This window comes from Microtus oregoni, unplaced genomic scaffold, assembly GCF_018167655.1.
Source record: "Microtus oregoni isolate MIOR12 unplaced genomic scaffold, Mior012 000023F_ref0000262, whole genome shotgun sequence".
Taxonomy (NCBI): domain Eukaryota; kingdom Metazoa; phylum Chordata; class Mammalia; order Rodentia; family Cricetidae; genus Microtus; species Microtus oregoni.
In genome coordinates this window covers 2,480,102-2,495,423 of record NW_024543082.1, presented here as the reverse complement: position 1 = coordinate 2,495,423, position 15,322 = coordinate 2,480,102, and the positions used below count along the sequence as shown (strand labels likewise).

The following is a 15,322-nucleotide window of genomic DNA, read 5'->3' as shown; positions in this document are numbered from 1 at the left end:
AAAAATTAAGCATTTTGAACTGTATCTGGATTGTTTAGTGTGTATATTCCTCCAGATACTCCTTTTTCTTATTTATTTTGCTTTTTGAAATAAGTCTTGCTATGTAGCCCAGGCTGGAACCAAACCCAAGAGCCTCCTGCTTCTGCCCTCCAAGTGCTGGGACTAGACAATATTGCTGCACCTGGCTCACTGCATAGGGTTTTGTTTTCTTTCTGCATATGCGATCTGTACTTTTCAGATAAACAAGCTAACCAGACCTACTTATTGACTTCCAATTTTTATTCTTTCAGTTAAGAGCTTAAATATCACTTCAAGTCAGTACAGACTGACTTCATTTTTTAACCATTCCATTTTATAGCTGCACTGTAATTTAATAACCTAAATAGGTCTAGTTATAATTTCATAAAGAATACTCTTGAACACATATTATACAATTGCTATTATGCCTTTTTTGAAACAGAACCCTGCAAGGTTGCCCCAGCTGATCTTGAATTCATAGGCTCAAGTGATCCTCTTGCTTCGGTAAATCTGGAGGCCTGTGTCACTGGGCCTGGGCAGCTGCTAGTATTATGGAATAAAGTTCAAACTTGGGTTCAGCCGGGCGGTGGTGGCGCACGCCTTTAATCCCAGCACTCGGGAGGCAGAGGCAGGCGGATCTCTGTGAGTTCGAGACCAACCTGGTCTACAAGAGCTAGTTCCAGGACAGGCTCCAAAACCACAGAGAAACCCTGTCTCGAAAAACCAAAAAAAAAAAAAAAAAAAAAAAAAAAAAAAAAAAACAAACTTGGGTTGAAGCTGGCAGTTTGTATTTTAGGACACATTAAGTTGCCCGTTTAAAGTGCTAAAAGAAATGTTCCTGAAAAAAACAAAACTACAAAAAAAGACAGTTTTCAAGTAAACAAGCAGCCCAGGCACAAATGTGGACGGGTCAAGGAAAAGATCACACAAGCCTGCAAAGCCGTGAGGAACAAAGCCAGACCTCTAACTGTGCCCAGTTGTTGGTAGGAAATGGAGTCTCAGGATGGTGGAGTGCTTGCCTAGCATGCAGAGCGCCAGGCTGGCTCCAGAGCGCTACAAAAACCAAACAAATGAGTTACTGTGCCCTGGCGCTGTCACCGGAGAGGGAAAGCCCTGCTCAGCGCAGCAAGCCTTACCTGGAGATGCTCCTCGGGCACGGTAACGGGGCCACACTTGGTGTGCACCGCACACTCCCCGGTGCAGTACCTGTGCGGATCATTCTCCTTCCGGAGGTACTGGTTTGTAGCGCATTGTCTTCGTGTTATCCACACATCAAGAATCACAGAAAAGAAAGAATAGTTCGCAGCAGTTAAAATACAGCCACACGCTGGTGGCCACTTGTGCTGCCTGCCACCAATTACCTCTTCTCCACCACCATGAACCAACTCTGAACCATCAGCCCCAAATAAGCCCTGCCTTGGTCACGGGATTTTATTAGCCAACAGAAAGTAACTATACACCTACTACATTACTTCACTAAGAATGGTTACTGTTAACTAGGCAGACAGTTCACTAAGACTTCAGTTTTTAGGGAGTCCTCTTGACTTGGGTTATCAAACACCTCATAAAGCAAATAATACAACCACGTGGAGGAGGAAGGAGGCGTGGCGACAACAGTTTACAATGAAAGGGGTCATTCAGCAGGGGCTTCTTCAACCCTTTTTTTTTTGTTTGTTTGTTTTTGGTTTTGGTTTTTTGAGACAGGGTTTCTCTGTGGTTTTGGAGCCTGTCCTGGAACTAGCTCTTGTAGACCAGGCTGGTCTCGAACTCACAGAGATCCGCCTGCCTCTGCCTCCCAAGTGCTGGGATTAACGGCGTGAACCACCACCGCCCGGCTTTTCTTCAACCCTTTTAAGTTCTGTTTCTAAATACATGTAATAGAATTCCACTATAAATTTCATGCATTGCCACATGGTAGAAAGGGCAGTCCACAGAGCTAACTGGACGGAGAAAGTGATCACCGATGTCTCATACCTGCTAAGTAAGATCCTGCCGGCAGGTCGACGAACCTGAAATGTTTTCTCTAAATAAGAAATAGCTTGGGGGAAGAGTTTGTTCTAGATAAAACAGAAAAACTTAGTTAGAATCACAGTCATGGGATACAGTGTGTTTAAGAAAATAAGCATAGAGTATTAATAGCTATAAGACCGAGGAAGAAAACTCCTAGGGTTCTAGAATACAGACACCTGTCTGAGGTCATGTGGCGGCAGAGAGTGAATCCAGGAGGAAAAGACAGATCGTGTTCTAGTGGGGTTTGGGAATACAGCATTAGGAACTTTCCCAGTTCCAGCTCACCCACCCGAGAAAACATAACCACAGCTACTAATGACTGAGAACATTAATGAGGATGTACACTCCAACTACTAGTAACTATTTCAATTCAAGGTTGATTTAGATTCTGGTATTAAGGTGGCTTATGTTAAGAAAAATCTTATGAAGAAGCTCATTAAGTCTGTGGGCCATAGAGAGCTGGCTTAGTATGCATTGTGAGGCTCCACCCACAGTTAAGGACCGATGAGGACTGGCGAGATGGCTCAGCAGGTAACGGCACCTGTTGTGGAACACTGAGCATCCTATTTCCATCCCAGGATCCCATGGAGCAAGGGGAGATCAAACCCTGAAAGCTGTCCTCTGACCGCCACTGTGCCTGTTTGTGCACAAGCATGTGTGCATACACACACACACACACACACACACACACACACACCATGAGGAGGTGGACTCTATGTAAAAACAAAAACTAGAAAATCTCTGGAGCCGGTGAGATGGTTTAATCATAAAGGCATGTGCCAAAAAAGCTTGATCCCTGATGGACGTAATTCAGCCTTGGGAACTGTGACGGAACGAGAGCCACTTCTAAAAGTCAGCCTCTGACTTCTCTGCGTTCACCTATACTCACATACACACACACACAGAGTAAAGAGGAAATAATAATGCCTCGGCCAAGTCACACTGCCACGCCAGTCAATCCTCATGCGGAGAATGTGAAACTGCCCTTTGTGCCCACCCTGTCCTCAGCATGCTCTGCTCCCTCAAAACTTGACAGACTGACGATACCAAATTATAAAATGATTAATTTAATGTTAAATTCTAAGTTTCGCTAAGCATTATCATAAAACACTGTTATTAAAATGGAAAATATATTTACTACCAAAATCTTTTCTTCATTCATTCACAAACCAGTCACGTATACATTGTTCCTTTTCATGGGAGAATTAGCACATAATAAAATGTACCTGTCTGAAGTATCAACTTCACGAGTATTTATTATTACATACCTTTACAAGGTATCTTTTCTCAGGGAGCAGCCTGAAAATGATGAGAAAAACGTAAGAACTTGTGCTCTAAGGGGTGGTGACATAGCTCATAAGGGGCGGTAGGGTACTTGCCTAGTGGGAACTACTACCACACAAGAAAAGCACGGCCACCCTAAGTCACAGCACATCCTAGCTCTCTGATTGTATCTCAAGGGCCCTAGGACATTCCCCACAGAAGCACACAGTTGCATATTTGGGAGCTTGTCTTCCCGAGTCTCAGCTTACCGCGAAGGGTCTGTGAGACATCACCCTGTGCCCAGACACGGAACTAAGTCTGATAGCACACATCTCACTTATGCAGACGGTTAGACTGGAGAAAGACACGGACTGCTCTATTTCATACTCGTCTGCCTGCTGTCTGGACCGCTCTTGGATGACATTCCATTACATACAGCATCTACCTAGCAAATAATTCTCTAAACTTCCTTATTATTGTTCATATTTGCAGCCCCTCTTATTTTTCCTTTAAAAACTTACTGACAAGTGTCTTCCAGGTCTGCAGTCAAGTAAGGTCGAATTTGTTCTCCTTAAATTATTCACAATAAACAGATTTTAACTACATACCATGGCCTTTGCCTACTCAGAATAAAACACGATTTCAACTCAGTTCTATATTAGAGTTACTTCTAGTTCTTTTAGAGTTATTTCTAGCTCTATCTATAGATATTATGTTAGATAACCACAAGAATATCTTCAATGCTTAGGCTGACAATAGAAAAAGGTGATAAGGTTGAGACAGGAAGATGGGAGTGAGTTTGAGGCCAGCCTGGGCAACATCGCGAGTGACAGTCTGGGCAGCACGGTAGGATGTCTCAAACCAACAACACACGGATGGCAAAGGAGCGGCAAGCTTACTCTTCAATGCTTGCATCGTAGACAGTCTTGATTCGCAGGTGCCCATCAGTGTCTCTCCTGACCACATGATTCGTCTTAAGATGAACCTTACTTATGACCTAGAAGAAGGAATAGTTTAAAAACTCTTTTAAAAAGGTTATTATGACATTTTTCTTTATATAAGTAGAATTTAAATATAATGTGTTTATTTAACTACCCAATTGAGACCTAAACAAAATTAATGAGCCAAGTTTAAGTACGATACACCCCTAAAGTCCCTTACTTTACATTCTAAGATGTTAGCAGTCCTGCACACCCAATGTTTCCCAAACAAATGCTATCGTCCGAGAGATAAGTATTTTGAACTTGAGTGATGTGAGTAAATCACCATAGTAACAGCAGCTGCCAAAAAGGCTTGGGCTTTGCTAATATTTGCAGTTTGTCACATAGAGTCTAGTTTTGCTGATTCCAAGTCTTTAGAAAATGACAAGAGAGGCAGACCGTTATTTCCAGCACGGGGGAGGCAGGGGCAGTCAATTTCTGTGAGTTCAAGTCCAGCCAGAGCTACAGAGTGAGTAGGGAGACCTTGTCTCAAAAAAGGAAAGCCAGGCGGTGGTGGCGCACGCCTTTAATCCCAGCACTTGGGAGGCAGAGGCAGGCGGATCTCTGTGAGTTCGAGACCAGCCTGGTCTACAAGAGCTAGTTCCAGGACAGGCTCCAAAACCACAGAGAAACCCTGTCTCGAAAAGCAAAAAAAAAAAAAAGGAAAGAAATGACAAGAGACTAAAAGTGTAAGTGTGCACGCACGCGCATGTACGTGTGTCCACCCAGATGGACATGTATGCACACAAATGTGGCGGCAAATGCCCTCCACCTTGTATTTTGAGACAGGGTCTCTCACAAGCTTGAAAGCTGTCACGTAGGATAGGCTGTTTGGCCAGTAAGCCCAGCAGTGCCCCTGTCTCTGCTTCCCCAAGGCTAGGGTTGTATGTATGATATTCATGTCTGTTTCAGTTTTAAACCAGGTTCTAGAACACTAAACTCAGGTCCTTACGCCTGAAAGGGAAGCTCATCACCAAATGAGCTATCACCCCAGTTCTAAAGAACCTTAGGTCACTTTTTAAAACTTCATACAAGAGAGTGCTTCATTTATCTTTTCCCTGGGTATCATTTACATGACCCCTACCCCTTAGGAGAAATAAAAATTACAAAGGTTTAGGGGCTGCAGAGATGGCTCAGAGGTTAAGAGCACTGGCTGCTCTTCTATAGGACCAGGGATTCGGTTCCCAGCACCCTCATGTCGGCTCACAACTGTCTGTAGTTCCAGTTACAGGGGATCCAACATATAGAACAGGCCACAGTCAGACTGCAGAATCCAGAACATAAAGTTTAGCACTAACATCAAAAGTGGACATGGGAACTGCTGGCTTCCGGAAATGGAATGGTAGCTTCATATACATCATATATCATCACATTTGGAGGAAATATTTGAAAGGAATATGACTTGAGGCTAAATCCCAACACTTGGGATGTGGAGGCAGGTAGAGGCTACAAAGTCAATTCCAGGCCAGGCTGGGCTGCATGAGCTGCTGATTCAGAAAATGGAACGACAAAGGAATACTATCTGAAGGCACTGGAGGACGAAAAGGCACAGCTTGTAAGAACCTACTCAATATAGAAACTGGGGACTGGAGAGGTGGCTCAGTGGTTAAAGAGCACTGGCTGCTCCTCCAGACGACCTGGGTTCAATTCCCAGCACCCACGTGGCAGGCAGCTCACAACTGTCTGTAACTCCAGCTCCAGGGGAACCGACACCCTCACACAGACACACATGCAGGCAAAACACCAATGCACATAAATAAACCTCATCTATATAGTGCACCTCTGATTTATAAGGCTACTTTCCCCCCTGGGAACACACCCCATTCTGGTTTTGCATAGGTGGCAGAATGCAGACAGTCTTACAAGCTTGCTGGGTAGAACTGTTCAGATCTTCCAGCACCACAGTTACAGGAGAAAAACTGCCAGAGGGGCAGCCCACAGCGAAACTACCTAATGAAGACTCAACAGCCAACAGCACAGTGTGACCCATGCTGAGGAAGAGGAGCAAAAACTAACCCTATGGACCAGGTGTGTGTGTGTGTGGGGGGGGGGGGGGGGCTTAAAAGAACACTGACTTAAACGAAAAGCTCACTGCAGAAGCTAAAGGACCAGAGTCAGGAATGATGCTGCACAATGGAAACTGAGGCAGGGGGATTGGGAGTTCAAGGCCAGCCAGCCTGAGCTACACAGCAAGTTCAAGCTAGTCTGGACTACAGTCTTAAAGAAAAAAACCTAGAGACAACAAAAATATCAGATAGCGTTCAGAGGTGCTATTCAATGCGACTTAGAAGCCAGTTCGAGCTACACAGCGAATGCAAGACTAGCCTGGTTACGGAGACCCAGTCTCAATAAAATACGTAAAATAATGCAGCTGAAAGACAGTGTCATGATAAACGCTACAGCCCTGCAAGAAGACACAGGGATGTGTGAGACGGGCAGGCATATCAGACCACCAGCATCCTCCAGCTCACAACTAGCCAGGGCTGTATGAAACCCTGGCTCACAAAAACGGCAAAGCAAACAATCATAACACAACCACTTAATAGCCTGGCTCATAGAGTAAACAGCCTATACACCACATTCTTGGAAATGACTATAAAACGAGCAGGCTGAGATTTCTGAGCTGAAACGGTTTTTCTCGGTAAAGCTTTCTTGATACAAGCGAACCGCCAATCACACCATGCAGTCCGGTCTCAAGTGCTTGTTTACTCGCAGAGGAGCAGGAACCACAGAACTGCCTCCAAATGAAGGACTCAGAACAACGCAAATGTTATCTCAAGGAATTTAGGACTAAATTACACTGCAGGGCAGGTCTGAGAGCTAAGTGTAACCGGAGCAGAACTTGGTTACGCGCCAGGATACAGGGCAGATAAGGCGTTCTGTGGAAATGGAAAGAACATTCTACCGGGCTAGTTTGGTTAGGCAGATCTGAGGTTGAGACCTGAACTAAGACCAAAGGAATTTAAACTGGGAGAGAAAGAGGTGGAAGGAGGAGCAGACTTTGCAGGGGTAGGGGGATGGGATAAAGACAGCACAGCTATAAATAACTAGAAAGCAAAGCCGGAACTTTGTCTCCAGAGACCTCTCAGCAGTCCTCAAGAGCAGTTGTCTTGTTCTCCCATAAGCCGCTTCCCAAGTCTTCAAATAAGCGGTTCCCGGTGTGGTGCTTGGGGGAGCAGCATCAGGATGTAGGGATCAGAACCGTGGGGATCCATGCCAGACCTCCTGAGTCAGAAAGTGAGGGAGTGGGGCAGCAAGCTGTTTTAACAACTGCTTCGGTTGCTTATTCTGGTGCTCGCCCAAGTTTGCAGGGCTCCTGTCTAAGAGGAACGGGAAGGGGACAAGTGTCCAACTCGTGCGCTCTGCCGGGAGCAGGGGCTGACGGCGGACTGGCGCCGGCTTCCTCCTGCAGAGCACCTGCAGTCCGGCGCCCCGGACGCCACACCCTCCGTGCTACCCCAGCACGCCCTCGCCCGGCCCGCTCGCGCCCAGCTGCGCCCTACCTCAGTGTCGGAAGGGACGTGATGCCGACACGGCGGCGAAGTGCTCAGGGAGACGGGAGCAGCCGCGGCGCCGGCCGGAAGCCCGCCCAGCACGAGCAGGACGCCTCGCACCCACAGGCAGCCGCCCCAGCGGCCCCGCGGGCCTGCTCCCAGGCCGCCCGCTCCTCCAGCCCCAGCGGCCGCCATCTTCGAGCCGGCGTCGTTACCATGGAGTGCGACGCCTCCCCACCGCCGCCCGCCCTGGCTGCGGACAGGTGGCGGGCCCTTAGCCGCCTCGCCATTGGCCCGCATCACGCCAGGTCCGGCGGAGGACCGGGGCAGCGGCGTCCGCGCGAGCGTCGAGCAGGCCAATGAAGGCCGCCAGGCAGCCCACGTGACCCGAGCTGTGGGAACCCAGGGCTAGCCGGGATTAGTGCGGATCCGAGGGGCGTGGGGGACGGCTCCTCGGAAGCCGCTCGTCCTACTTCATTCACCAGTCCACTAACTACCCGGCAGCTGCCAGGACGCTTACGGTCTACTGAACCAGATGCCTTTCAGTCCTTTGCAGCCCCATCGCTTAAGCTGCCTAGACAACCGACTAGGGTTACGGCATTTGTCGGGCAGTATTAATCCAGGAAAAGTTGGGTCGATCCTAACTACGTGATGTTTGAAGCCTTTGCAAAACTTATTTCCATGTCATAAGTCATTCCTTATACCTTTCTCTACTTAGCTAAGATGCCTGATTCTTACGAAGCACTCCACAGGGACTCTATCCAGTGTTATTGCCCACAGCGCCAAACGCTTCAACTCCTGTTACAAGGCTGCGCAACCTTGTAAACGTCTACTCATCTACTATCATTGAAACCTTCAGAACCAACTGCTTTTAAAATGGAAATTAAAAAATTAAGTTTAAAGAATTACCGTTTACGGAACCCACTCTACTTCAGTTGTCAAAACTGTAAGATCACAAATCCCAGCTGACTTCAATTTAGTTGCCAAGATAACCCAAAAATATTCTTTTCACACCGGTTCTCAGTAACGGAAAAACTTTCATTACACTACCCCTGACCTCTTGTTTCCGTTCACCCGAGTTAAAAGGCTGGCTCCGTTCACACCGTGTTTTCTCTAAACACATACTTTACACATTACAGCATACTTTATTCCTGAGGTTGCTGGTCACATCCTAACTGAGCCTCAAACACAAGTTGCTTTGACTTTTTGATAAAAATTTCCATTGGAATAAGCTCAAGATTGGCACTTCCTACCCTTGAAACCTAGATTTCTCCAATGTGAATTCCCTTAAGGATTTAGTGAGCTAACCTACATTTGTGACTGGATTGAGGACATATCTAATTCATTTCTAAGTTGTTGCTCTTTTGGAGAACACACTCCCAAATAGGACTTGCAGAATGTCAACTTCAGCTGGAACCAGTCAGTCTTTCCCCCAACATGGCTCCTAGGACAATCATCTTACCGTGGGAAGGACTCAAGACACTCTAGTGCTAATAGTCCAGGCCCTTTGCAGTTCAGACTGGTTAATAAAACCGCTCCTAGCAACCACACATGAAGATGTCTTCATGTCTTGTACATCCTCGAAAATACAAGTAATTTACAGCTGTGCTTACTCTTTTTTTTTTTTTTTTGATTTTTCGAGACAGGGTTTCTCCGTAGCTTTTGGTTCCTGTCCTGGAACTAGCTCTTGTAGACCAGGCTGGCCTCGAACTCACAGAGATCCGCTTGCCTCTGCCTCCTGAGTGCTGGGATTAAAGGCGTGCACCACCACCGCCGGGCTGTGCTTACTCTCTTAAAAATACGCACTGCACTTTAAAATCAAGGAAAGCCATTTTTCAAAGGCTTTCCCCAACGTATAAAATGTGACAATAGCCGACAAAATACTCCCACTCAACCCATCCCAAATGAATCCCCAGCCAAGCAAGGCGAGAACCGCCGTTCAGATCTTTCAACTCCTTGTATTGCACTTTCCCCATCAATATTAAATATGTATGTTCATCACAGCACCTCACCCCACACACCCAAGCCATGCCATCCAAGTGCTTCACTAAGTTCCACCCGAGACCTAGTATGAGTCAATGCTTCAGTCTAGATTGAAGTTACTTCCCCAGTTTATTCACCCAGCATGCCCAGCATTTAAGCATATAAAACTGAGACAGGCTCTCACTACACAGTTCTGGCATCAAACGAGTACATCACTTCACCCAGCAAAACTTTTCGTTTTTTATATTTTTCGAGACAGGGTTCCTCTGTGTAGCCTTGGTTGCCCTGAAACTCACTCTTGTAGACCAGGCTGGCCTAGTCAGAGATCCATCTGCCGCTGCCTCCCCTTTAGTCCCTCTGTTGGATTGCCACCACCTGGTGAAAACTTATCTTCTAAACATACGCATTTGCCCAATACTGACCATTATATAGAATTTCCTTCCACTCTGAAAATACCAGACAACTCCCACTACCTTAAATACAGGGAAAACTTTTAGGACAGTTCTGGTGGAAAAAAAAATACAAGAGCACAAATCCACTTTTATTTATTTACTTTTCATTGGTTTAAATCCGAGATGGGTACAGCATCTGGGGAAAAAAACAAAAACGTTAGGTGAATATTGTGTACATCACTGAATACCCAGTAAGGATCAAAACCTATTACTCATCCCCAAAATGAACTTGGTCTACATCCTGATAGTAAGGAAGTTTAGTTTGAACAGCACCTGGTATTTAGAAAACATGTGTAGGCACCAACACTCAACATGTTCACCTAGCTGTGCCACATCCATCCTCTTCAATGGCCTTTCACCTCATTTTGAGATAGGCTGCTCTCAAAGAGAACCCACAGTTCACTGACACAGGAAGACACTGGGTCTTCCTGCCAGACCCAGTGCTGGCATTTCAGACGTACTGCTGTGTCTGACTATTTTGAGGCTTATGGGGAAAGAACTTAGGACGTCATTCTTAGCTTTTACTAACTAAGCCATCTCCCCAGTCACAAGGACCAGTGCCCATACTTAAGCACAAGGTGTTAATCCGGCTTCTGAACTGAGCTATCATCCCCAGCCCCCAAAACAGCATTCAAAGCAGTAATAAAATCCTCAAGGGATGGTGAAATGGTTCAGTAGGCACACGCACTCGACACCAAGCCTGGCCATGTGAGCTCCATGTTTTTAAACTGCCAAGTTGAAGAGCTGACCCCCCCCCCATTATCCTTTGACCTTCACATACTGCATACCCACACACATAAACATAAATGTAAAATAATAGCCCCGAAATGTAAGAATTAATGTAAGGTATGCTGGCACTCAGTCTAACATTGCCACCATTTTAGTGTACTACAAATGGACCCTAACTAAAAGGAACAATTGACAAAAATCTTTTTTTTTTGTTTTTCTGCATAACAGCCCTAGCTGTCCTAGAACTAGCTCTGTAGACCAGGCTGGCCTCGAACTCAGAGATCCTTCTGCCTCTGCCTCCTGAGTGCTGGGATTAAAGGCGTGCACGACCAAGGCCCAGCTTTCTTTTTTGTTTTGGAGACAGGGTTTCTCTGTGTAACAGGCCTGGTTGTCCTGAACTTACTCAGAGATCGGTCTGCCTCTCTCTGCCTCTGGGATTAAAGGTGTGCACTATCACATCTCATCTTAAATCTCCGACCAGAGCCCATGCCCTGAGACCTAGAATGAGCATGCTTTCCACACATTTTGCCAAAACTGACATGACAGACATGGTAAACCATATAGCATCCTCCCACTGCCCCCCCAACATGTATGGCACAAGAGGAGCCTGATAGCAATGGCCTGAAACCCCATGGACTTGGGAGGCTGAGGCAGGAAGACTTTTAAGTTTAAGACCTGCCTAGGCTAGGGTGCAGTTCAAGACCAGCCTGCTCAGTTAGACCTTGTCTCAAAATTAAATAAAAAAGATTAACCTTGTCTATATACCAAGCGCCAGGCCAATCAGAACTACAGTGAGACCTGTCTCCAAGACACGACCTTAAACCCGTCCAAAACATCGCCCTGCCGCTAGCTTTAGCAAAATCGGAGACTCGTAATTCATCCGAGCACCCGCTTTCACTTTGCTTTTCTCTACCAACAACCAGATGCTCCGTAACTTTTCACTTAAGTGACATTCACACAAGTTTTACACTCACAAAAATCTTTAGTGGTAGGTATAAGGTTCACCCCTCAAACTGACTCTGAGGCACCAAAAGGCAAAAAAAAAAAAAAAAAAAAACCCAAAAAAACCCAAACATTTGTTTTGTTATCTGTACTCACCACACGGATTCTGTGTCCAATGGCTTTTGCAGGAAGGTTGCTTCGGAATTTGGCCCGGACCATGCCACTGTTTCCATGGGCCCGAGTTACTTTCCCCCAGATCACTCTGGTTTTGTTTGGTTTGCCTCCAGGTGTCACTGTTTTGCTAGTTATGGGAGACAAGAAGCACAAGAGCTCAGCGCCAATACAATCTGACACAAGCTCAGTAATTCCCTAGGAGCCTCGGGCTTTCAAGATTTCCACACACAATTCCATAAGAAATTAAAAACACCAAACAATTTTCCTAAGATCATAACCACTAAAGACTGCATGTGCTAAACACATGAAAAGCTTGGAAAGACAAGGGGACAAAGCCTACTTGGGATAAAACAAGTGGAGCCTTAGATGCACAGGTCATCAGAGGACTCTGAGACTCAAAGGCAGCCCCCCTCTGCCTCCCAAGTGCTGGGATTAAAGGAACACACCACTGAGGCCTTCTGTTCACTTCCAAGTAGGAAAAGAGGAACAAGAGAACCCGTGCAGTATCCATTTTAAAACACACAAAATACCCCGAGGGACGAGTATGAATCGAAATACGTGTAAAAGTATTCAGAGGAAAACGAAAGTTATTAACAGCTGTAGTCTTTAACCACGTTAGAGCCGATGCTACCTAAATCCAATACCACCGGCCAAAGGGTGCCTCTCCAACTTCCTGTTCTTCATGCCCTGCCTCTAAGCAGAATCAACAACAGCAGCAAATTTTCACTACCACGTCTACTTTTCCAGTAGGAAATCAAGTCATCAAGCACACTTACTTCTTTGCTTTATACACATAAGCGCATCTCTTGCCCAAGTAGAATTCAGTTTCATCTCGGGCATAAACGCCTTCAATTTTAAGGAGAGCCGTGTGCTCTCTCTGGTTCCGGAGACCTCGCTTATAGCCAGCAAAAGTGGCCTTGCACCACAGCCTGGGACACACAAGGAGAGTATTGTCAATAAACGTTGCGTCTTTCCATTTAACTTTAGCAAACCGCCACGACTTGCTTGAAGTAACCCCGACTCAAGCTCTCTGCAGCAACATCTTCTTCCCCTCCCGCATTATTTTAAATTTAAGGTTTAAAAAGAAAGGAAAATCCAACTATACTGAGTCGCATACCTTCCAGACATACTGTCCTTTAGAAGTCCTGTTCCCAGCAGGCCTGAAAGCAAACAAGATCTCACATTAGAGCCACGGAGCGCGTTCCCACCTGTCACCTCCTGATCGCGAGCACGCGGGATGAACCCGGGAACATTCCAAGTACTGGGACCTCTTAACTCGGCCACGCATCTACAGGAGCAGAGCCTGGCGAAATACTGTGACTTCTGAGAATGAATGACAACTTTCGACTCCGAAACGCGGGCAAACGCTACTTGTGGGGAAGACTCACTTTAGACCTAACTCCTAGAAACTCCGTACGGAACCCAGAGGCAAAACTCCGCCGAGCGCACAGGGCATCCACGCCAAGGCCCGGCTGAGAGAGGCGAGCAGCTCCAGGACCCCGGCTCCCGGTAAACCAGGACGGGAGAAGAGAACCCGCTCACTCCTCGCAGAGGACCAAGCGGGACCGGCCAACTCTCCTCCCCAACACCATCAGCCCCTCATCCCCTCCATCCCGCCCTCCCTCTCCCTGGAAGCCCCAGAAACCGATGGCGGGCAGGGTCTCCGAGATGCAGGGGCGTCTCGGTGAGCGATGCGGATGAACCCACCCCAAAAACCGCACCCCAAAGCGCAGCAGCACGAACGGTCCTCACCTCCACAGGCGCCAAGATGGCCGAAAGAGGAAGGCAAGGCCCGCCGCGCGGCCTTGTGGGAGGCTCGCCCCGCCCCTCGCCGCGCTTAGGTCGCTTGCGCTCCGCCTGAAAGCCGGAGTTAGGGAGAGGCTCGACTCGGACAAGCCGCGTTCAGGAACCTTACACTCTTTTGCTGTTCTTTCATCTTTGTAAGCGGCAACACGTATTACTTCAAAAAAAAAAAAAGGCAAAATTGTAGTCGACTAAGAAAAAGGCAAAGGTCCTACCAAATATGGGGGCGGGGAGGCCTGCGCGTTGCCATAGCTACGCCTTAGTTTGGGTCCCACCTCCTGCCGGGCTGCTAGAAAGGTGAGGAAAAGCAATGGTTTTTTTTTTTTTTCTTTCCCTCTTCCCAGAATAAAGACTGGGATCCTATCATAGAGGAAAGAAAAATCTGGAGCACAAAGGCGGGGGAAACGCTCCCTTTTCTTTGCTCTTTTCTTATCTCCCATCTAAACTTTATCTTTCAAGAAACGAACAGGGCGGGCTGGAGAGATGGCTCTGCCCTTAAAGGCTAAGCTTAACCAAAAATATAAGAGACAAACAGGACATGGTAACCCTTGCCAGTTGATCTCAGCACTCACTCGGGAGGCTCAGATAGGAGAATCCCGTGACAAATTCGAGGCCAGGCTGAGTTAGATAGCAAGGTCCCATTTTAAACTACAGCAAAGCACAGGTCGTGCGCGTTGCTTGCTTGTAATCCCAGTATTCTGGATGCTCAAGCAGGAGAATATAAGTTCAAAAGCCATCGCCAGCTACATCGGGACTGCAAGGCGGCCTGAGCTATGTGAGACCCCTTCTTAAAAGCGGGGAGAGGGAGCGGACAAAGTGAGAGATATTTTCACTCTTCCGTTTTTTGCTTGACTTGTCAGGTGAGGATGAATTTAGTAGACTCGGATTCACATTTCCTAACGACTGTGCATTAATTGGGGGCTGATTATTCATTAATTCAGCAAGTAATTCACTGTATGACTGCCACTATGGAGACCGGTGTAGGCTTGAGGGCACTGCAGTAAACACTTCTCCCTCTTGCAGCCCACATGGAGGAGCAAACTGAGCACACAGGCTCTTGTGTCTGTAATTCCTGCGCTTGGAAGGCTGAAGTATGAAGATCGCTTTGTGTTTCAGGCCAGAGGTACATAATCTGTACAATGATACCCTAGGCTATAGAGTAAGACCCTCCATCTCACTCCTGCCCCCCCCACAAAAAACCCAAGACAACAAGCAGACAGGAAAAAAAGAGAAAGATGGGAGAGGCACACACCTTTAATCCCAATGTTATGCTTTAGATAAAACGCTACAGTTCCCCTAGGGGGGAGCCACGCTGGCGGGTGAGAGACAGAGACAGATAGGTGTGCCATTACAGAGTGAGGTTGGATATTTATTTAGTAGGTTATAGAAGGGAAAGAGAAGAGGAAGGGAGAAAGAGGATGGAGAGAGAGGCAGAGAAAGAGAAACGCGGGGGTGGCGGGGGGGAGCCACAGCA

General features: G+C 46.9%; 2 protein-coding genes across 5 annotated transcripts in view; both read right to left on the bottom strand.

Annotated features, from left to right (window-relative positions):
• Positions 1 to 8,065, bottom strand: part of Lmln (leishmanolysin like peptidase) — a 57,203-nt gene extending 49,138 nt beyond the window's left edge. For both annotated transcript variants that reach the window (XM_041673398.1, XM_041673399.1), the window contains exons 1-5: positions 7,775 to 8,065; positions 4,191 to 4,288; positions 3,297 to 3,327; positions 1,993 to 2,075; positions 1,155 to 1,272 (exon numbers count right to left, since the gene is read on the bottom strand). In XM_041673398.1, the coding sequence (XP_041529332.1) occupies positions 1,155 to 1,272; positions 1,993 to 2,075; positions 3,297 to 3,327; positions 4,191 to 4,288; positions 7,775 to 8,065 (621 nt within the window). The remainder of the gene's footprint in view (positions 1 to 1,154; positions 1,273 to 1,992; positions 2,076 to 3,296; positions 3,328 to 4,190; positions 4,289 to 7,774) is intronic.
• Positions 8,066 to 10,268: 2,203 nt separating this feature from the next.
• On the bottom strand, positions 10,269 to 13,882 carry Rpl35a (ribosomal protein L35a). 3 transcript variants are annotated; one of them, XM_041673235.1, is made up of 5 exons: positions 13,798 to 13,882; positions 13,163 to 13,205; positions 12,822 to 12,974; positions 12,028 to 12,172; positions 10,269 to 10,336 (listed from the first exon to the last, which is right to left on the bottom strand). In XM_041673235.1, the coding sequence occupies exons 2-5, from the start codon at positions 13,171 to 13,173 to the stop codon at positions 10,313 to 10,315; spliced, it is 333 nt and encodes a 110-aa protein (XP_041529169.1). In that variant the 5' UTR covers positions 13,174 to 13,205; positions 13,798 to 13,882; the 3' UTR covers positions 10,269 to 10,312. The 3 variants fall into 3 exon arrangements, with proteins under 3 accessions (XP_041529169.1, XP_041529170.1, XP_041529171.1); XM_041673236.1 differs by having other exon boundaries at positions 13,753 to 13,808; XM_041673237.1 differs by lacking the exon at positions 13,798 to 13,882 and adding an exon at positions 13,767 to 13,785.
• Positions 13,883 to 15,322: the final 1,440 nt, after the last annotated feature.